The sequence below is a fragment of the Zeus faber genome (assembly GCF_960531495.2).
Source record: "Zeus faber genome assembly, chromosome: 5".
In the NCBI taxonomy this organism is placed as follows: domain Eukaryota; kingdom Metazoa; phylum Chordata; class Actinopteri; order Zeiformes; family Zeidae; genus Zeus; species Zeus faber.
The window spans coordinates 31,341,018-31,364,869 of record NC_137192.1 but is presented as its reverse complement, the minus strand read 5'-3'; the positions used below and the strand labels follow the sequence as shown (position 1 = coordinate 31,364,869).

The 23,852-nt window shown below is 44.0% G+C and overlaps 1 protein-coding gene across 1 annotated transcript in view; it reads right to left on the bottom strand.

The window, feature by feature from the left end:
* Positions 1 to 305: 305 nt before the first annotated feature.
* The window catches only part of LOC307230690 (bile acid-CoA:amino acid N-acyltransferase-like), a gene marked incomplete at both ends in the record, with an annotated part of 27,374 nt that continues 3,827 nt past the window's right edge, over positions 306 to 23,852 (bottom strand). Inside the window, 9 exons of the mRNA XM_080001127.1 lie at positions 306 to 406; positions 1,679 to 1,814; positions 2,008 to 2,088; positions 2,184 to 2,277; positions 3,004 to 3,122; positions 3,224 to 3,399; positions 3,564 to 3,772; positions 3,880 to 3,979; positions 4,123 to 4,332. Of these exons, the coding sequence (XP_079857253.1) occupies positions 306 to 406; positions 1,679 to 1,814; positions 2,008 to 2,088; positions 2,184 to 2,277; positions 3,004 to 3,122; positions 3,224 to 3,399; positions 3,564 to 3,772; positions 3,880 to 3,979; positions 4,123 to 4,332 (1,226 nt within the window). The remainder of the gene's footprint in view (positions 407 to 1,678; positions 1,815 to 2,007; positions 2,089 to 2,183; positions 2,278 to 3,003; positions 3,123 to 3,223; positions 3,400 to 3,563; positions 3,773 to 3,879; positions 3,980 to 4,122; positions 4,333 to 23,852) is intronic.

Here is a 23,852-nt window from a genome sequence, read left to right as displayed (position 1 = left end):
TTATGATTTACTGAAACTTACAAGCTAATTTTGGCTTGACCTAGAAGAGGCACCCAACACCCAAAACGTCCTACATATGACTTTTATGGCGTTCTGTCATATTGTACCACCTCTGATGCAGAAGTTCTTGTCCTCCCAGTTTTAATTTCTCATATTACCTTTTTTTTTTTTTTTAATATGCAATAATAGTACATGAAAAATAAAAATCAGACTTCCCAGAAGTCCCAGATATCTTGGATAAAAACAATTACTGCTCCTGGAGGTGAACAGATGATTGAGTTGATATTGTCTGTAACCGGACAATTTCAGCCTCTGAGATTGCAATCCAGAAAATGCAGCATCTTGTTCCAGGAGTTTTCCTGTGCGGCGGCATGGGGTGCGAGGTGGCCTCCCCACAGCGTGATGACTAGACACGAATAGAGGGGAAACAGCAAAGCACAGGAAATACAAAACAATGTCATTTTCCATTCCATATTGGTTAATATTATCATCAAAGAAATAGTTGTTTTTCACAGACTCATGATGTTGTGATTCTCAGTACTTTAAAGTAAGTTTCAAAATGAATCTGGGACTAATTCAGTCAGCGCAAAAATCCACTATGATCTACTGTGTACATGAATTACACATAATGCCTTGTATGGCACTGCCAGCCTGCCCTTGTGAATTCAAGCTGTGATGATGTGGGAAGTCACTAACATTCCTCACTGCCAGTGAAAACACAAGAGTTTCAGCCAGACTAAGAATTACATTACATTTAGCAGACGCTTTTATCCAAAGCGACTTACAATTATTCGAACACCGACGGACGCAGCCATCAGGAGCAATTATGGGTTAAGTGTCTTGCTCAAGGACACTACAGCATGCTAGCAGGAGGAGCCTGGGATTGAACCAGCAACCTTTAGATTACTAGACGACCAGCTCCACCTCCTGAGCTACCATCCCCTTGTTGTCATTATTGAGGGTGGGGATGGGGTGGTTTGAGCAGCTACACCTGACTTTGCTCTAGGTAATTGGGATCAGAGTGGCTGCATACCTGTTGCTCGTTGGTTGGTCTAACGAGCAACAGGTAAAAGCTCCATCCCCACACACACACTCAGGGGAGGAGCCCTGTCATGACGCGTCTATCTGCTCCTTGGCTTATTCCAGCTGGCCCACTCTACAATAAACTGATGTCTACAACCCTGTCTTCTGTGCCTGAGGTCCCTGAACGGGCCACTTGGGAGGTGCGTGTTAGACGAAACTGCCACACGAATGTAGAGCAAATGAACTTTGCAACTGCAGAGATGCTGCTGCCGCTGATACATATGTCAAAAATGTTTTTTTTATAATTCTTCTCAAAATGAATGAAAATATGACTTTGCTATGTGAGATTTAATTTGATTGCGGATTGTTTAAGATGAATGGGCTATAGTGAGTGGCTGTGGAGGACAAGAAAATAGGTAAGTTCTAGATCACTAACTGAATTTGACCAAGATTCATGCACAGTGATCCTCAATTGAGGTGAACCACATGTATCTTTATGAAGGGGAAGTAAAAATATAAGGGTAAACAAATAATTCAGAACAATCAGTTTATACTTAACAGGAAACAACATTTTATATTATTTTTAACAATGAATAGTGAGTAATTAGACCTGTGCAAATTAAATGTAAAAAAACAACAAAGAAAGCCCACATACGTTTCTTGGGTTTGACCATCCACAGGGAGGTTCTAGCGTTTGGGGAGTACGGAGGCTCTATCAGGTGTCCTGCACCGGGATACGACAAGCGGGTGAAGAGTTGGGCTTTATCTGCAGAACGCAGAGCCTCCTCAATCTGAGGCACAAACACATGTTAAATCACAAACACATAACTGAATCAAATAAGTAAATAATTCAATTGTGATTTAAATTCCAATGTCTTCCATTCAGAGCAGGGAAGCTACAAATCCATTTAAAAAGTGGGGTTGTAAAGTTCTATTTGGATTTTTATTCAAACCAATGAATAAATACATTTTAAGTCAGAGTACCTCATTTGCGTTCTCTATACTCGCGCAGCTCAAGTCATCCTCTCCCACAATGCACAGTATTGGGCAGGTCAGGTTTTCTAACTGCAAAGACATATGGTTGATGTAAAATTGCAATGATTGTAATTGAATGTTGGGATTGGAAGTATATGGGTGTGACTTTTAATTTTACACATTACCTTCACTCTGTTCTCTGGGTGAATGTTATTCGGCAAGGTCACTTCTCTGAAACTAACGTAGCCCTGTTCGTCAAAGTGCCAGTACGGCGTGATACTAACAACAACAACAACAACAACAACAACAACACACAGGAAGTAAACTCAACCTCCACACAATTAGTTTCAAAGTTTTGTGGCTCCCATTTTAAGCAGTGTGTTTCTTGTGTTATTCTTTTCTGCTCCTGTCTGTCTGCAGTTGCAATAAACAGAACTTGATCTCAGTAACAAAGCATTACTTTTATTACACATCGCAGATCATGTCCAGGCCAGAATTGAACAAACCCACAAGGCCTTAGTGATGACGACGCTGCACGACTTACCTATAGAAGAAAAACAAGTCAATATCATGGGTAATAAAGAGAAAAGAAGAAAAAAAAAGAAAAAAGACATTCACATGATCATATGGTAAATGGCACAGAATGAGTAAAAGCACCAACAAGCATCTGATTGGTATAAATAGTATTATAGTATATATTCATTTTCATCAGCAGCTACTACCTCTCGAAGCTTTGACCCACGCTGCCAGAGTAGGCTCCAATTGGGCCATTAATACAAATCACACACTTTGGCTGAAAGGGGAAACTTCAATTATTATCATACATGTTTGATACATGATATTTGATCTGAGCCACAGTATCAAAGCAGTGACACAGTATTTACTTAAATTACATTATTTCTGAATGTAACATTTCTTTATCAATGTGCATTTCACACAGTAACAGGGGCGGCAGAATGACCACTGTCCCAGAAAAACCGATCTCAAAGATTGAACTCTTCACACACTTTGAGATCAGGCTGAGTGGCGATTTGTAGGGACATGAAGACCCCGAAGGAGAGGCCGATCACACCCACTCTTTCCTCACACACTTCAGGACGGTCCTGAAGCAGGTGGTACGCCGACTGCCAACACACAAGAGAATATCGGGAAAAATGTCACCTGGAGCGACAAAGAAATGGAGGGAGATAGAAAATGAAGCAATCTTTTTTTGTTTTGTTTTTACCCTGAGGTAGTGGATGCCGACATTTATTGTGTTGAGTGGACCGGGAATATCTTTGTGTCCCAAGTAGGCGAGAGAAAGACTTGCAAAGCCTCTGGAGGCAAACAGTGCAGAGCGGTACTCCACCAGCCCTCCTCCCATCCCCCACAGGTCCACCATGGCAGGGAACGGCCCTGGGCCTGCAGGCAACAACATTCGATCATCACTATGAGACATCTTTTTTAGGTTTTTAAGCATTTTTAGGCACTACACACCAACGCACCAACCCTGACCAAGACAAAGTCATTGTGTATTAAAATGTACTTTGCCAAATAAATGTATTCTGCTTTTTATCTTATCTTACCTGAAGGCAGAAATAACGTTCCCACGATTCCATTTTGTCGAATGTCTATCCTCCTGACGCCTGGTGTCATGTACCACCTCTCCACAGTCGATACCGCCAGCGGACCCGCGCCGCGTATGACTTCCGTGGAACCGTCACTTGGTGTGACGTGGCCCTCCAACAGGGACAGGTTCACTAGGTCCGGAGCCTCCACGTTTTTCTTCCTGAGCCTGTGGACAGAATACGCAATGGAGATGGTTTGAAGTCAATAAATTCAATAGGAGTGGGGATTCTACAAAAAAAAACTTTATTATAATACGTTTTTTCAAGTGCCAACCTCAAACCCTCTCTGGCCCCCGGTGCCGGCTGCAGGCTCCACATCAGCCCCATCGGCTCGCACCCGACATATGAACCCCCAACCGAGTGATCCCTGCTCACTAATGGAGGAGAGAATTGCGAAATTAGATTTTTTTTTGTTGGTTTTGGATATGTAATGTGTAGAATTTTTTTTTATTTGCTAATTGTAATTTTGAATTTTGAAGCAACAGTGCGCATGCTGGTAAGAATCCTTGAGACTTACGGTTCACGGTGCCGTCCTCGTTGGTATTGTAGTGTGAAAAGGCTTCCCACAGGTCGCCGTCCTCACTGTGCATGTGTGCACACACTGTGACTGCACTGTGGGGCGGCAGGAAACGCCCCTGGATGCTGATCTGCTCGTCTATGAGGGCACGAGCGGGTGAAGCCGACAGGAGAGGAGCCGGTCTGTACCTGCTCCTCCACCGTAAAGATCCTTGAGGTTTGGAAAATACAAAAAAGGTAAAAATATATAGTTAGCCATAAGGATTAGACTGATCTATCAAAGGATTAGTAAAATATAATCAATCAATCAAAGATTTGATAAAGTGTTTAATGTGGAATAATGTGGATCTTCTTTGTGCAGGTGTCATCCTGAAATACACCAAAAGATTACTTTTTAAGCTTTAAAAGTCAGTATCTTCGGAATGTATGATGATATGGTGTAGTCCTTTCCAAGACTGTTAAGACTGATGTTTTTTGCATAATGTATTTTGTGGCAAATATGATAAGGAACTTATAGTTGGACAGTTTGTTAATTGCTTAAATTATAGTTGGACAATCTGCGATAAATGCAGAGAAGAGCAAATCAGGCCAGGGGGATTATTTTCACGCTAAGATGATGATGAGCCTCAACATTAGAGGACAATCTGGCCTAATGTTTAGTGCAACGTTGCAAAATATTCATAAATCTGTGAATTTGTCTTGTCTTATTATGGCCATTTGTCAATTAATTATCAACTTTGTTGTCCTGGTTGAGCTTGATTGTGGTGCCCAGGCTTTGTTGAGGTAACCTGAATATTTAAATCTCTCGTTGGAATTCGAAACATATCACTAAGACACAGGGGCGTTTTTTGCTGTATTCAGACTATGCGGTTGCATATGGTCCCTGAAGCCACCAGGGCCCCCCCAAGCTGCCATTTTAGCATTTTTTCCCCACGGGGCAGTCTGTGTTTAACGCAACCTCAGTTTTAAGCTTTCAGGCATCAGGGTGCTAAACAGACCAGTTTCTGCATGTAGTGAAAATATGTGATTTTCACCATTTTTTCTTTTCCATATTTCTGCACACTGCGGTACCTAACAGTCATGGAATTGTAGAAATTGTATACGGCTACAAAGCAGAGACTGAGAATCCGAAGAGCCCAATTCCATTCATGTGTGATGAAATATCTGTATATGTAATGTCTTTTAGGGGGATTTTCGACCCTTTTTCCCCCAATTCTCGAGTGGTCAAAAAAAACTCAAAAATGTACCAAAGCTGTGTAATTAATGCTATCAGCTCACAACTTGGCGCATCAATAATCACACATATCTGTGGTGATGTGTGAGTTTGAGCAAATTGTTTGAAACAAATGACTCTTTTCATTGACTCGGGAGTATGGAGTCCTCGTCTCCAATTTCTTGTTCATTGACTTGCTCCTCCTACCTGTTAGTAGCAAGACAATGTCACTCACACTATTGTGCAATTGTTATATTTAATAACTATATATATATATATATATAATATGATAATATTATATATATATATGTCTTTATAAATCTTTTTTCTTTTGGAGGGACTGGAAGTCCAGTTTTCACAGCTTACTTTTTAGTTAGCTTTATGAAGTTTTGAATAGTTAGGGGGGAGGACAGAGTTTGATGGCCCATTGTGTGGTTGGCTTACTGTTCTTCACGTGTTTTGTTAATTTTTGTCAGGTACTCTAATAGGGGTTGTTTTTTTTGTTGTTGTTTTCTTTATTTTTTAACTCTATTTGCAGTGATAAACTTCACATGAATCCTGGGTGATTTTATTAGTTTCTGGAGCGTTTGACCACCTGGCCAATAGATCACTCTCAAACAAGTTTGAAATAAGTTTGGAGTGATTTTACCAGTGTCTTGGGGTATGCTAGTTATCGGGCTGATAAAAATCTCGACGTAACAAACAAATGAATAAACGCAAGATAAGAACAGTCTGTGTGTCAATGAATGAGATAAGCGTGCCAAACTGTGTCAAACTAGCTTCACACATGAGTCCCTGGTGAAACAGTAGTGTTATAATTTCAATATCTGGTGGGATTGCTGGAACGTATACTGCAAGGCCTTAATTAATTTGGAAATAACTGAAAAAAGCCTGTATCTGTGTTAATAAACAGTTTTTTTTCTCTTTTTCTCTTTATCTTTCCCAGAGCCAATCGCACCCTGAAATGGAAGCGTTCTGTAGGAAAACCACTCAGAGAAAGGAATGGAACGGTCCGGCGACCAGGCCGGGAAGGACGAGGATACAGCAGTGACCTTACATCCATGTGCTACTACTGCAACGAACATGGACATTATGCCTGTTCCTTCCCGCTCATCAAGGAGGAAGAAGAGAAGGGGACTGGACACTATCAGCAATGACGGGGGCAGGATTAAAAGAAAACAATGACCCTGGCCCCACAATAGATGGTCCTCCTCCAGATGCCTCAGTTGATCTCGATTTAGATGATACATTCTTCATCCCTGTTCTTTCTCAGCTTCTGTCCCAAGCCAACGAAAGCCCAACTGTCATCCTTCAGATAAATGGTGAGTCAATAAAACTCAAATCAAGTCCACCATTATGGGGACGCTCGACCGCTGTCATGGGAGCAGCAGGATGGCGATTGATAGAGAGTTTCACTGTACATAGAGTGGTCTTGAGTGTACATAGAGTGGTCATAGAGTGTACATAGAGTGGTCTTAAAATCTCATGTGTTAGGAAGGATGCATAATGTTTTATGGTCCAATGGCTGATGGCCTAAGAACATCAGCTTATATCTATGCGTGGGATTTACAGCAAGGCTATCAGTGGTGAATTGGTAAGGAAAGCTAAGGAATTGTGGCTCACAGCGGTGATTTTATGAACCCATCAGAATTGCATTGTACTGCCAGGATTAGTGATAAAGGAAAGATAAGGAATTTAAGAACTTATGGTTTAGGGAAAGTCATGTATGTCAATTGTTACTCTGGGCCACAACCAAATGATGTTGGACTAATGAAGGGGGAAATTCCCCTCATGGTCACCCCAAAATCTTCCTACCAACTGTATAAACCGCAAATACCCATTGCGACTAGATGCCATGTTAAATGAATTGAATCGCTCTTAGAGGCAGGCATTGTTGTACTATGTTCCTCATCTTCATGCAGTACCCCGATATTGCCTGTTAAAGAGGCGGATAGAGTCTTGTGGCGTTTTGTTCAGCATTTGCACGCTGTAAATGATGCTGTTCACCACAGGGTGCCTGTTCCTAAATCCCACTACAATTTTGTCTCAAGTCCCGGGTACATCAAAATGTTTCGCTGTTATTGACCTGGCAAATGATTTATTTAGAATTGCAGTAGATGAGGATATTCTCAGTCTCCGACAGTGTTGTCTGCTGCATTAGGTGAGAATTTAGCTGGTTTCGAATTTATGAATGGCAGCACTTTGATCAAATATGTAGAGGATTTACTGATCTGCTCATCAGAAGAGGAGTCATGTATCGTAGATACGCAGGACCTCCTAAACTATTTATTTCAAAATGGTCACAAGGCTTCTAAAACTAAATTCCAGCTGGCACAAAAGAACGTTCATTATCTGGGTCATGACATTTCATCACAGGGTCGCACCCTGGGCAACCATAGAGTTGCTGCCATTTTAGATATGCCTAAACCATAGACTTAAAAGGCAGGTGATGGCCTTTTTAGGTTGCTGTGGTTATTGTCGTTCTTGGATTGTGGATTATGCGATACCTGCCTAGCCATTATCAACAATGGTTCATGGGAAGGGTTTGTCATTGTCAGCTAGTATTGATTGGAGCCACGAGGTGGAAGAAAGCTTTTTTGCTCTTCAACAAGCTCTTACATCTGCCCCATGATTAGGTTTTGCTGGGTATGACGCGCCCTTTCACTTTGACTGTGAAAGAGAAGGATGGTTTTATGTCTGCTGTGTTGTTACAATGCCATTAAGATAAATTATGTCCTGTTGCATATTATTCTCAGAAACTTGGTGCTGTGGCAAGTGGGTTGCCTGCTTATATGCATGCGGTGAGTGCCGCATTTATGACATCTCTTGCTAAAGAGTAAAACAGCAAATTTCTCTCCAGCAACAGCTTCCTATTGAGGTGTCTGGAAGGTTCAAGGTGAATAGATCACTGAGCTCCCAAAGCTGAGATATAGTGCGGTCAGTGATTCTATCTGGCTCGGGTCTCTCCTGGACGTCCATGGCAAGTCTGGTTTGATGCTGATTTGTGTAATAAAACTATTATTTTAATCAAGTCAGCGTCAGCGGTCACTCCTTCATTCATCAACACATCACACCCATCAAGAAACAACACCATCATCAATATGCTTCCCCATATCACCTTGAAGCGATGCACTGTTCTTAATCCAGCCACTCTTCTCCCCACCACTGACGATGGGGATCCACATGATTGCTTGGCAGTGATAGCCATTGCAGTTGCTGATGCTCTTGTAAATTATGATATGGAGCTTTTTGTGGATGGGTCTGCAGAGAGGTAACCAGCTTGTGGCATACTCGGTTATGACTTCTTCTGGGACCATGGAATCTGCCAGACTCCCTGGGCATCTTTCGGCCCAGGCTGCACAATTGTTTGCATTAACCTGTGCTTGTATTCTTGCGAAGGGAAAAGTAAATAATTGTAATATTGTATTGCAATGTAAATATTTATACTGACAGTCATTATGCATTTGGTGTTGTACATGATTTTGGTTCTCTTTGGTGCCACAGAGGGTTCTTAACCTCCACTGGGAAATTCATTGCTAATGCTGACCTTGTAAAGAACCTTTTAGATGCCATCACCCTCCCAGCTTGAATTGCTAATTGTAAATGTGCTGCTCATACTAATGCCTCTGACCCCATCTCTAAAGGTAATGAGATGTATCTAACGCTGTATCTAACACTGCGCATGTTTTAACAATGGTCATCTCTCCTGCAGAGGGGGGGGGGGACTCAGATTTCCTTACTAACCTTGTTTCCCTCCAAAGACAGGCATCCCACACTGAACTGTTCTGGTGGAAGGTTACTGGGAGAAAGACATTTGGCATGGTCCGCAGGGGAAACCATATTTCCCCCGCTGGCTTTTTCATTACTTTGCTCGTTTGACACATGGTAAGGACCATGTGTCAAAAAGGGGGATGGTTAGAAAATCAAGTAAACATTACGAAATCCCAGGCTTCACAGTTTTTGCTAACAATTTTTGGGAAAAAAAAATGTTATTTGTGCACAGAAGCATGCAGGGAGAGGTGTTTCCACCACCAGCTCTTCCCACCCTACTCTGAATGCTCCCTTCAGGCACCTCATGATGGACTTTATCGAGCTGACTCCCTGTTGTGGTAAAAAATATTGTTCGGTAATAATTTATAAATGGTAAATGTTTTCTAAATGGATTGAAGTGTTCCCATGTGTGGATGTAAAACCAATGATGCCTGTGCTGTGGCAAAAGCACTACTGATAGAAATCATTCTGTGCTGGGGGATCCCAGTGAAGGTAAGGATAATGGTAGTCACTTTGCCAACGAAGTGTAGAAGGAACTCTCTGCTTATCTTGGGATCCAGATAATGATTCATTGCTCTTACCATCCATAAAGTGGTGGTGCTGTGGAAAGAGCAAATGGAACGGTAAAAAATAAACTAGCAAAAACTATGGCTGAAACCAAACTCGATTGGGTCTCATGCCTACCATTACATAATAATGTGGGAATGTGAAGACGATCACATGGTGTGACTGGACTGTCCCCACATGAAGTGCTGACCAGGACCCTAACGCGATTAGGTCTCCCTACCTCTGTTAAAGCCACAGATGAATTTGGCACGTGGACCAAGTATTGTTGTCATATTGTATGTCTCTCATCCAAGTGTTGAAGTCTGTGTCATCCCAGGTCAAAGCAGCCCTACCTGTCCCACTTGTAGGACCACTAAACGACCTCCGACCAGGTGACTGAGTGGTGAGTCGTGACTTCCAGAGGAAAAGCTGGAACTCTGCCAGATTCCTGGGACTGTTCCAAATCCTTCTCACCACCGCAGTAGCAGGTAAGGTGGCTGAGCGACCAACGTGGGTACACGCATCTCATCGCAAGAAAGTCTGCAACCTTCCAGAGGACCAGATAAACGACGACGGAGAATCATCAGACATGAACTGAGATCACACTCCCAACGGCGTTAGGTGCTGGTAACCCCTGTCTCCACGAAGAGGATTTGCCACTAGAGTGGCAAAGACCTGTACTTGAAAAAGATGACGCCCCGTCAACAAGAAAAGGTCAATCATGTCTGTGTGATCATCTTTCTCATTATCATTGCCATAGTCCTGTTGATCATCCAACCTTGGAAGTTCCACAGTTCCACAGCGAGACTTAAAACACAGCCACTCCCCCACCCCACTCTCATTCACTTCAGATCCAGAAGAGGAGCCCCAAGTGAGAAATGAACGTTCTGTCACTAACGTATTCCACCCATGTTTAAGTCCTGATTCCTCTGGGCATTAATTTCAGCAAAATATGTGGTGGAGGTTTTTGAATCATTCAGTTAAAGAAGAGTAAGGTGCGGATCATTCATGTTATGTACAGAATGTACTACAATGACTCACTCAGTGCAAGCACCATTCCTTCTCTCACCTATATCAACTTCATGGGAAGGATCTAGATGCTTGGGCTACAAGTTTTCCAACCTATACTTATATGACTAGACTAATATATAATCCTATTGATAGAGATATGACACATTCTGTTGAAATGAGGCAAAGCGCTAAATGAGTAAGTATTTCATTATAATCCATATGAAGGACAATTGAACTGCACTAATGTATGGAGAAGATTGGTTACTATTGTAACTATTGGTCTAGCCTACTATAGGTGATTCACATGCTGGAATTATTTATCCCTTATGTTTTCAAACTGTTTTTTTCTGATAAAAGAAGTTACGTTACCCTGGAGTTCCAGTAACGACTGCAGGTAACCAAACTCGGATCATATATACAGTGGGACAAGCAACAATTCCAAACATCTACACATGGTGTATGCAAGTCTTCCCAAGAACTGGGCTGGCATTTGCACACCAATTATGTTAGATATGCCAATTTACATGTAAAATCTGACTAAGATCCATCAAGCTGTGCTTGTAAGATGATCAGGAACATATACACTACTCACAAAAAGTTAGGGATTTTCGACTTTCGGGTGAAATTTCAGGATGAAGATAAAATGTACTATAACCTTTACAGGTGAACTTAATTTGACCTTCTCTAAACTTTTGAATGCAATTGTCCAACTGTTCAGTGTTTCAGTACATTTTGCACAATTTGCTGTTCTCTAACAAGGAGCTGAACGGCAAAATTCACAACGGGTGTTTATCCATGAATCGACCGATACATTTCCTGGTTCAATTAGAATTGGTATTTAAACAGTCCTCTTCATCATGCTGTTCACATGTTGACATCATGAGACCAAGACGACACCTAACAACTGATCAACAGTACCTCGCCATTGCAAGGTTTTAGACAGGATGTTCTCAGAGGGAAGTGGCCACTGAGCTTAGAGTGTCACAGAGTGTCATCAGCAGGTTGCAACAGAGATACAGAGAGACTGGAAGAGTCACAGAAAGGCATAGAAGTGGACGTCCTTTGGCCACACTGATGACCGCTTCATTGTGAACAGTGCCCTGCGGAACCGGATGATGAATGCCACTCAACTCCAGGCACATTTAAGGGAGGTGAGAGGCACCCAAGTGTCATGTCAGACCATTCAAAACCATGGTCTAAGCATGGTCTATGTGCTAGACGACCTGCAAGGGTACCTGACCACACCACCAGGCACAGGCATCATCTAGGGAGCATTTACGCTGGACGAGGGACCAGTTGCCTCAGTGCTGTTCTCTGATGAAAGTCAATTCACGTTGAGCAGAAATGATGGTCGTCAACAATGTCAGACACGTCAAGCAGAGAGCTATGCGTCAGCCACTGTTGTCATCAGACGAGCCTTTGGTGGTGGTGGTGTTACAGTGTGGGCAGGTGTGTCTAGTCAATACAGAACTGCCCTACACTTTGTGAATGGTACAGTGACAAGCCCATACTACCCGAATAACATCATTAATCCAGTCATTGTGCCCCTGCATGAACAACACAGGCCTAATTTCATCTTCATGGATGACAATGCCCCAGCTCATCAAGGTCGCATCATTAGGGAACGGCTGCTGGAGATTGGGGTACCTCAAATGGAGTGGCCTGCACTTTCTCCAGACCTGAATCCCATAGAAAACCTATGGGATCAGCTGAGTCGCCGTGTAGAGGCTCGTAACTCTGTACTCCAGAACCTCAATGACCTGAGGGCCGCCCTTCAAGAAGAGTGGGGTGCCATGCCTCAGCAGACAATAAGTTGACTTGTGAACAGCATGAGACGTCGTTGTCAAGCTGTAATTGATGCTCAAGGACACATGACAAGTTATTGAGACATGGACATTTTTTGTTGTGGTATACCCACCACTGTTGTTGGCTTTTGTTTCAATAAATTGTTTGAGATGAGGAAATCACCATTGCATGCTTCCACTTACATTTTCCATTAATTTCACTCAAAAGCCCCTAACTTTTTGTGAGTAGTATATGTCCATGACATCAGTACCAACTGGAGTTTGCATGTTCTCCCCGTGCTCACATGGGGTTTCCTCCACCTACCATCAAGTAAGGACCCCCACCAAAAACATGCACACATCATCGTCTGACCAGCGATGGACACTTGCTACCAGGTCCCCAGGTGCGTCAACGAATGCTGCCCACTGCTCCTGGCTGCCCCCCAGAGGAAGGACAACCCAGGATGGGTCAAATGCAGAGGCCTCATTTCAGCGGCCACCATCCAAAGCATGCTTGTGTGTGTATGCATGTGTTGTAGTGTGGTGTGTTGCGTGACAATTAAAGATTCATCTTAAATATCATACATTATAGACTGTTACTGTTCATTAATGCAACCACCCTAGCAGAAGAAGCTGTTAAACAAGAATTAACTTTGATCTCCAGAACCGTGTGGTACTAGATGTAATGAGTGCTGCTCAGGGAGGTGTATGTGCTATGATCGGTGAGTCAAATTGTACTTACATTCCTGCCAATGACATAGAATGTGGGAATTTGTCTTTAGCCATACACGCTATGAAAGAGTTACGGGATGATTTAATAAAAGACCAAGCTGACACTTGGACCCATTTGCTTGGATAAGAAATGCACTGGGACCATGGATTTCTACGCTAAAAATATTGATACCTGTAGTGATAATGTGTTTGATGCTATACTGCTGTCTAGCATGTATAATACCTATCATTTCAAAGATGATTACTAATATGACAGTGGGACAGTTTGTCTCCATACCACTAGATGATTGGAAACCACCTTATGATGATGACGGAGATGTTGAGACACTGAGATGTTGAAAGATGAAGATATTTGTCTAATTATGTTTTTCCTCACTTAAAGGATATGTTAGTCATTATGTTCACACAATGAATTTGTTGTTGTTATTTGTAAGTGATAACCATTGCTTAATCAGCATAGCATTATGTATTTTGAGAATCTCTTGAAAACTGTTGAACAGTTTGAACCCATGATTTTTTGTTTTCTAGTTAGAATTGTAGAATGGCTTCACACAGGATTTTTCCCTCAGTGCAACTTAGGTTTTTTCCAAAGTGTGTTTTGTAGATAAACTCTCAATGGTCTTTTACTCTTCTCTAGTTCATTGTGGGAAGATAGGTTTGGCCAATTTGAGGTAGAGATGTCCTGGGATTCTGTCTGGGATGTTTTTTATTTTTATCTTTTATAGTTTTGGTTATGAGTTTTTATTAGACGTGTGTTTCCCAGTTGATTTCAACAAGATCAAATTCTTGGGATATCTCTGTAGTATAATTGTATTGAATTCAATGTAAAAGTCATTTTCTGATTTATTTTGCCTTAATCTGAAATCTTAGCATTAGTGAATTATTTTTATTTTATTGTTCCATTAGGAACAAAGGAGGGAGTGTGAGAGAAAATGCAGATAATTAATGTTCATGGATGATATAACTCTACAACCGAGTGATGCCTAAATGCTGAGGGACATATGTTTTGTTTGGTGATTACCTCTGGCTTCGTTTTATCAGGAGATCTTATATTCTTGCACACAAATGGTACAACTGTTTTTGTCGTTATCTCTGTATTTCTAGCTCGATTCACACTCAATGTATGCTTTCCCTTCTTTGTCAAAACAGTTCTCAGCTGTTACTGAAGTTGTATGGACAGTTTAATTTTGGATTGCATTAGATTGGTAACAACACTCACACAAACAAAAGAAAACACAAAGAGATAAACTAGAACAACTGCAAACAAACATGATACTCACCCAATGAAACGTGCATGGCTGTAACTCCAGGTATAATGCTCATTGTGTGTCGCCATATTGCCATTATACAGGAATGAGCTTTAAGCATTATGAGGTGTTAGCTCTCTCTAAAAAACAGACATGGACAACAGATAAATATTCATATTGAACAGGAAATTGTCATGTCCAGACAAAAAGAACAAGCCGTATACACCTGAGACATGTGCAACAAAATGTTCACTTCTTACTGATTAACCTTAAACCTCCACATTACAGCATTACGGAAATATATTCAAATTATATCAAATTGCAAACGGTAATGGTAATGCTTTTCTTCCCCTGAGGAATCACAACAATCACCTTGAAGTATTTACATATTCTATATAATATTATACGTAATCCTATAATACGTAAAGTAGTCAAAGTTGTTGTCTTGCCTTAGGCACACACCTGAAGCCACACACAGCGACGAAGCGGCAGAAAGTCCTTTCATTTCCAATGGGAGGAGCGACGGAGAGCAACACGATTTTGCGAGACTTAGTGAATCATGAATCGTCCATGACTACGCCGGACTGGGCAGATGTCTGCTCGCTATTGCATCATTTTGGAGCCACAATCCTTACTTTAGTGTATTGAACTGTCAGGTTTATCTAGTTATTAACAGCCACATTACCTTGAGACTGTCATTTTATCTGTGTGGGTATTTTACTATCAAGAATGGATCTCAACAAATTTGGTACCTCTGATATGACTCCTCTAGGTATTGGTAGGTTAAGAGTCAGGGGCGTTGCCAGAATCTTTGAAAAAAAAACAAGCGGGCCCCTTACAGAATGTTACAGATTAAAATAACGTACTGAACAATATGTGTTATAAAATGTAATGTATCTATAAGCTTCTTCTGCTCTATACTACAATTGTGCAGATTCTAGTTTCCACCTTCATCCTTTGCCTATATTAACAGTATTGCAAACATTTTTGGTTCCTCCTCCTTCTTCTTTGGGCTGCTTCCATTAGGGGACACCACAGTGGATCATCTGCCTCCAATACCTTCTGTTCTGCGCATCTTCCTCCCTTACACCAACTGCCTGCATGTCCTCCATAACCACATCCATAAACCTTCTCTTTGGCCTCCCTCTTTTCCTCTTGCCTGGCAGCAGCATCCTCAGCATCCTTCTCCCAATGTAACTCTCATCTCTCCTATACACGTGTCCAAATCATCGCAATCTGGCCTCTCTCACTTTTTCACCAAACTGTCCAACCTGAACTGTCCCTCTAATGTACTCATTCTAAATCCTATCCATTCTTGTCACTCCCAATGAAAATTTCGACATCTTCAACTCTGCCACCTCTAGTTCAACCAACTGCCTTTTTGTCAGTGCCACCGACTCTAAACTGTACAACATAGCCGGTCTAACTACCGTTAAGTAGACCTTCCCCTTTACTCTTGCTGGAACCCTTCTGTTGCAGATCACTCTTCTTCACCCACTCCACCCAGCCTCTACTCTCTTCTTCACCTCTCTCCCGCACACTCCGCTGCTTTGGATGGTCGACCCCAAGTACTTGAACTTATCCGCCTCAGCTTTTCGCGCCCTCCCTCCCATTCAGGCACATGTATTGTGTCTTACTCCTGCTGACTTTCATTCCTCTTCTCTCTAATGAATGCCTCCACTTCTCCAGGCTCTCCTCAACCTGCTCCCTATTCTCGCTACAGATCACAATGTCATCAACAAACATCATAGTCCACGGAGACTCCCTGCCTGATCTCATCCATCATCCTGAGCTGTTCCTTGATGCAATCCCACCTCCACTTTGAATGCCTTTGTCATGCCTACTGCACACCTTATTACTGTCTGACTGCCCTCATACATATCCTGTACCACTCTTACGTACTTCTCTGCCACCCCCGACTTCCTCATGCAATACCACACTTCCTCTCTTGGCACCCTATCATATGCTTTCTCTAAATCCCCGAAGACGCAGTGCAACTCCCTCTGGCCTTCCCTGTACTTTTTCATCAGCATTCTTAAAGCAAACATTGCATCTGTAGTATTCTTTTCTGTCATGAAACCATACTGCTGCTCGCCGATCCCCACCTCTCATCTTAACCTGGCCTCCACTACCCTTTCCCATAGCTTCATGCTGTGGTTTATCAACTTTATTCCCCTGTAGTAACCACAGCTCTGTAGGTCTCCCGTATACACGAAGATGAATACCAGTACACTTCTTCTCCACTCCTCCGGCATCCTCTCCCTTTCCAGGATAGTGTTAAACAGTCTTGTTAGGAACACCACTGCCATCTCAACTAAACATTTCAATGCTTCCACAGATATGTGATCTGGGCCAACTGCCTTATCGAGTTATCTCTCGTGAATGCTGCTACATGCCTGTGCAACTGTCAGATCAGCGTTTTTTTTTTTCTCCTCGTGGAGAATGGACCAAACCATAGGCATTATGGGGGGCGGGGTGCAAAGGGGATGTTTGGGTAGAGATGCCTGATCTGATTATGGTTATACGTTTTAATTTTCATCAAATATTGTCATTCAACATCTTTGTCTAACAAACAAATAATTTTCTAAACATTTAAGGGCCCAAATGAGGACTTACATCAGAAAAAAAGTGGTGTTCAGCCGGAAAACCAAGCTGAGAAAATCCTCATCCACCTAAGCAGCAGAGCGAAGGTTGTCGTGAGATTTGAAATAAGGAATGGCGGGCCATACAGGCCATCTATGGACTCCTGCACAAACCTTTCAGCTCTAGCCATTGCTCCTCTGTGCCTCTAGTTCACGTTTATTCCACCCTGCCAAAAGAACAAGAGAATCCATGTGAGTATTGGCTTAGTCTAAAACAGGGCTGCTGATGTTGCCGTCAGTTGTCTTAAAAAGCAGGGTAAAATGTTTGACAACCCCAGTGTTGAAGTCATGCGTATGTTCATCAGACACTGCCACAGTAGAGATTTAGCTCTCACCTTTAGGTCCAAGACAATTGATAAATGGTCAGCTTGTGAGGTTCAGAAAGTATTTGATGAATCCCATCTAGAGAAGGGGCTCAGGTCTTCTACGGAGAGGAGTAGCAGAATCAACATGAATAAGCTTGAGGTTAGCCCAAATGCAATTTTAGTTTCATCCCTTAACAGAAGAAATCTGTGAGTCATGACAATTCTACATTATAGAGGTTGATTGGCATGCTGGAGAAAGTGTTGCTTCAGTGTCTGGGTCATGCTCAAGCAAATAGAAAGCCACATACCAACAACAGGCGAAAAGTTGAGGGCTTAAATGACACACCCTGTGCCATATGTAAAAACAGCTCTTACCCCGCCCTCACTCATCATCAGGAGAACAGGCTGTGCTTCCTGTGTCATTTACCTGGCCATTCAAGACGCAACTGCCCAGAGGGGAGATGTTGTTTTCAGGGGCGTTGCTAGAATTTCGGGGCCCCATGAAAAAAAACCTACCGGGCCCCTAACATAGAAATCAGAATGTTTCTGAATAAGAAGAAGAGAGCCTTCAGGGACAGGGAAAGGGAATTACTGAGGAGTGTGCAGAAGGAGCCGAAAGTGAGTGTGAGGCAGAGCAAGGAGGTATACAGGCAAAAGCTGGAGAGCAAGCTCCAGCAAAACAACATGTGGGATGTGTGATCAGGTATGAAAAAGATCACAGGCTTCAAAGTGAAGGGGGATCAGGCTGAGGGAAGCCTTGTCACAGCCAATGAGTTGAACTGTTTAACAGGTTCAGCACAGGACCCTCAGAACTCCTTCTCCCCTACCCCTGCATTGCACTGCTGCCTCATAGCAAGAAGGTCCTGGGATCAATTCCCGTCCGGGGCGCTGTTGGCACCGTGCTCCGGCGGGTCATCTCCCAAATTGGAGCCTTTCTGTGTGGAGTTTGCATGTACTACCTGTGCTCACATGGGGTTTCCTCCACCTCACGTCAGTAAGGACCCCCACCAAAAAAAAACCATGCACACATCACCAGCCTCTGACCAACGATGGAAATTTGGAAGCAGGTCCCCGGGCGCGTAGACGAATGCTGCCCACTGCTCCTTCCCCCCCGTAGGAAGGACAAGCCAGGATGGGTGAAATGCAGAGGCCACATTGCACCAGCCACCACCCAAAAAGCATGTGTGTGTGTGTCTGTGTGTGTGTGTGAATAAAGATTCTTCTTCTTCTTAAAGCTAAGCCGCTGTTCAGCCTTGCTGCTGAGCTTGCCGCTGCACAAAAAAGAGGGAGGCCATAAAGCTACGTTCAAAAAAGGCCATGTTAGACTGTCTCCAACTGACTGGACTGATGAGTGCAAAGAAGCATTCAGACTTTTGAAACATGAGCTTGTGCACAGTGTCACATTAGCCCATCCGGACTTTAATGCAATTTAATGCGCTCACCCTCGTGGTTGATGCCTCCTTTGATGGCTAAGGAGCTGTCCTCTCACAGTTGCCTCCTGATGGAAAGATTGCCTGACCCTTGGCATTCGCCAGCAAGAAACTCTCACACTCCCAGCTGAACTATCCAGCGCATCGGCTGGATAGTTGCTCTAAAATGGGCAGTCTGTGACATGTTCAGCCACTTTCTGAAGGGCCGATGTTTCACGACCTGGACAGATAATAATCCATTGACGTACATCTTGACTAAGCCTAGGTTAGATGCATGTGAACAGAGATGGTTCTCAAAGATTGCAGCATATAGTTTTGATTTGAACTATGTCCCTGGTACAAAGAATGTGGTTGAGTAGAGAGTAGAGAATGTGTGCTGAGTAGAGAGACATTTGTCCAGTCATGCATAGGCCATGGAACTGAACTTTATGCCTCGTTACTGAACCAAGTAAGTGGGATGGTGGACAGGACAGTACAAGATGCATTCAGGTGTACAACTAACTGCCAGTGAGTTGATGATCAGTGCGAGGAGGAAGCTGTTGTCACCCCGCCTCATCCTCAAAGGTCCTTCTCTTCACATGACATCTCGGCTGTTTTGCATGCGCACAACTCTGGAGGTATCTGCCAAGTAAGAAGCACAGGACCAGCTATTCCACAGCTTGCTGGTGTCCACCAGACTGCCTCTCTACCACGGAGTGAACTGGTCAATCTGCAAGATTGACGTCTTCGGCAGAGTCTTCTTTTACATCCAGCGTCACAGGAGACCCACTAGGCGTGAACGTGCTGGTGAGTCTGGCGGTGTGGTGAAACTGCTGAGACACTGGCCCAAGCTGTCGATCAGGGATGGCATGCTGTACAAGGTAAAGAAAGACAGACAAATGGCTCCCTGAAGGGCCAGGTCCTCCAAAGCCTCCACGACTCAGCTGTTCATCAAGGGCAGGCTCACACGCTTTCTCTCACCAGGCAGAGGTCCTTTTGGGTAGGGATGGTACATCATCAATCATGTCTAGTTAAGTCAAGTCAAGTCACACTTTATTTATAAAGCACATTTCATACCAGGGCAACACGATGCACTTTACAAAGAAATACAATCAAAGACAGAACATTGTTGTCAGCTGGTCATTTCAAAAGAATGCCCCTGAAACAACAGCAACAACAAAAGCAGCAGCAACAAAAGCAGCAGCAACAACAACAAAAACCACTACAACGGCAGTAGAAACAACAGCAGCAACAGCAGCAGCAACAACAGAAAACAACAACAGCAGAAACAACAATGGCAGCGGCAACAGAAACAACAACAACCGCAGCAGCAACATCAACACCAGCAGAAACAACAACAAAAACTACAACCAAAACAACTAAAACAGCAGTAGCAACAATAGCAGCAACAATAGTAGCAACAACAAAAACAACAACAACAGCAACAACACCAGCAGCAACAACAGAAACAACAGCAACAACAGCAGCAGCAACAATAGCAGCAACAACAGAAACAACAGAAAAAGCAATAACAACAGAAACAACAGCAACAACAGTAACCACAGCAACAACAGAAACAACAACTGAAACAGCAACAACAGAAACAACAGCAAAACATGTGAGGAACTGCTTTCGCTGTGTGGTTGGAAAGGCCCCAGAACCTAACAGCTAAGCACCTCTTCAAAGTATTTACACCTCTTAACCAATGGAGCTAGTCTGTATTGACTTTTGGACTGCTGAGCAGGCTGACAGGAAGTGTGTTGATGTTTTAGTTGTCATAGATCACTTTTCCAAACTGTCACACGCATTCCCATGTAAAAATCAGTCATCAAAGCAGGTTGCCCGTCGTCTCTGAAACGACTTTTTCTGCATATATGGTTTCCCTTAATGTATCCATTCGGATCAGGGGGCCAATTTTGATAGTCAACTTATTAAAGAGCTCCTGGAGATGGCTGGTATCCAGAAATAGCATACCACCCCTAACCATCCTATGGGGAATGGAGTTGCTGAGCGATACAACAGGACTCTTGAGAACATGATAAGTGCCTTGCCTCCGAAATTCAAAGTCAGGTGGCCACAAATGCTTCAAATGCTGGCCCTTCTTTATTTGGGAGGATGCTACGTCTGATTCAGGATTCAAGATTCAAGAGGTTTATTCGTCACATACATATACATACTTTCATACATATATGCAGTGAAATGTAATGCAATGCATCTGGTTATAACAGACAATATGTCCTAGGAAAAATCTATTTCTAATAGACCAACTAACTGACTCCTAAAACGTAATACAGTAAGTCGAATACTTATAGAATAAAAATAAAAATATATAGAATAAAATAAAATACAGTAAAATAAAATGAAATAAAATGGAATAGATAGAGGGAATATGCTTATGTATATGGATGGACATGTGAATAAAGTGAGGTAGTGTTTGGGATAATACAGCACAGTATACAACAGTACGGCGCAGCAATACGGCATCATGAACAACCCTGAACAGTGACACAGTATGCGGTACAGTATGCTACATATAGTACAGTTAGGTAGTGGAGCCTATGTGTGTGTCTCAGTGAGGACCCCTGGTGAGGTCATCATTGACAGTTCTTATGGCTTGCGGGAAAAAACTCCATCTCAGTCTCTCTGTTCTCGCTGTGTGACTGCGGAGGCGCTTGCCTGACCGCAGCAGCTGGAACAGTCCGTTGTTGGGGTGATGAGGATCCTTCATGATCCTGCGGGCTCGGCTACTACACCTCCTGGTGTATAACTCCTGCAAGGAGGGGAGGGTAGTTCCAGTGGTACGTTCAGCTGGACGCACCACCCTTGGCCCGCCTGTCCTGAGCAGTACAGCTCCCAAACCAGGCAGTAATGTTGCCTGTCAGGATGCTCTCCACTGCTCCAGAGTAGAAGGACTTGAGGATCCTCACCGAGACCCGGAATTTCCTCAGCTGCCTGAGGTGGTAGAGACGCTGCCTCGCCTTTCTCACCAGCGTGTCTGTATGTACAGTCCATGTTAAGTCCTCTGTGATGTGGACTCCCAGGTACTTGAAGCTGCTCACCCTGTCGACAGAAGTCCCGTTAATCACCAAGGGCGCGTGCGTCCTCGATTGTGATCCTCGCCTAAAGTCCACAATCAGCTCCTTAGTTTTGATGACGTTCAGGTGGAGGCTGTTGTCCTGGCACCAGAGTGACAGGTCAGCCACCTCCTCGCGGTAGGCCTTCTCGTCGCAGTCGGTGATCAGGCCCACGACAACGGTGTCGTCAGCAAACTTTATGATGGTGTTGGAGCTGGACCTGGCCACACAGTCATGTGTGTACAGGGAGTACAGCAGGGGGCTGAGGAGGCAACCCTGGGGGGGATCCTGTATTCAGGGTGAGGGAGCTTGACATGTGCTTCCCCACCCTGACCACCTGGGGGCGGGCTGTGAGGAAGTCCAGGATCCAGGCACACAGCGGAGCATTCAGTCCGAGCTCTTTCAGCTTGACAGGCAGTCTGGTGGGGACTATGGTGTTGAAAGCTGAACTGTAATCAATGAACAGCAATCTCACATAGGCCCCCTTCTGCCCATCCAGATGCGTGAGCATGGTGTGCAGTACCCCGGAGACCGCGTTGTCCATGGATCTGTTCTGCCGGTACGCAAACTGCAACGGGTCCAAGGTGCGGGGGAGGGAGGCGCAGATATAATCCTTAATCAGCCTCTCGAAACACTTCATGACCACCAAGGTGAGGGCCACCGGACGGTAGTCATTCAGGCAGGCAGGAGAGGTGATCTTCGGGACAGGAACGACGGTGGGCCTCTTGAAGCAGGACGGGACCACTGATTCAGCCAGAGAGATGTTGAATATTGTAGTGAACACCGGAGCTAGCTGTTTAGCACAGGTCTTCAGTAGTCGCCCAGATATGCCATCTGGGCCCGCAGCTTTCTTGGTGTTCACCCGCATCAGAGCCCTCCTGACCTTGTGCACGGACACTGAGAGTGCACGCTCATCCCCAGCGGTGTAACTCCAATTAGCCGGCGAGCTAGCGGTGCTGTTGCCAGACTCGAACCGCACATAAAAGGAGTTCAGTTGGTCGGCTAGGGAGGAGCTGCTGTTGTAATTCGTAATAGTCCACAGCCCCTGTCACAAGCGTCTTGTGTCCCCCCGCTCCATCTGTAGCTCCACGGTCTCCCTGTACTTCCGTTTAGCGTCCCTCACCGCCCTCCGCAGATTGTACGACGCCGCTTTGTAATTGTCCATATTTCCAGATACAAGACCGTCGTTGTAAGCGGCCGTGCAAGCATTTAGAGCACAGCGGATGGATTTATCAAGCCATGGTTTCTGGTTTGGAAATCTTCGAACTTTCACCGTGGGAACGATGTTGTCTGCTAGCGTAGTTTCAAAACTTACTACAACCTCCGTAAACTCGCTGACGTCAATTGAACTTGATTGGAACATGTCCCAGTCTACGTCAGTCAGAGCGTCCTGAAGCGCAGCCTCCACCGCTTCACATCCCTCGTCACCACCAGTTCTCGTGCAATCAGAGGCCTGTAAACAGGAACCAGCGAGATCGTGGCGTGATCTGATTTCCCGAAAGCAGGGAGTGAGACGGTCTTGTATCTGTTCTTGTACGGTGTTTAACAATGGCCCAAAATTCTATCTCCCCTGGTGGCACACGTGATGTGTTGGTGGAAATTAGGCAGAACTTTTTTAAGGTTGGCCCTGTTAAAGTCCCCAGTCACCACCACAGCCGCGTCGGGATGTCTGTTCTGAAATCCGCACAACACATCATACAGGACCGACAGAGCTGCGTCGGTGTCTGCTTGCGGTGGGATATAAACGGCTGTAATAATGGCCGTGCTAAATTCCCGGGGGAGATAAAATGGACGGCATAGGATGGTCAGCTGTTCCAGGTTCGGCGAGCAGGAGTGGGAGAGGAATTTGGTGTTGTTGGCGTTACACCAGCGGTTGTTTACCATTAGGCAGATGCCTCCACCTTTGGATTTCCCCGACTCCCCCGTTCTGTCGCCGTGGAACATGGAGAAGGACTCGGCTGGACGTATGGCTTCATCCGGCACCAGTGGGTTCAACC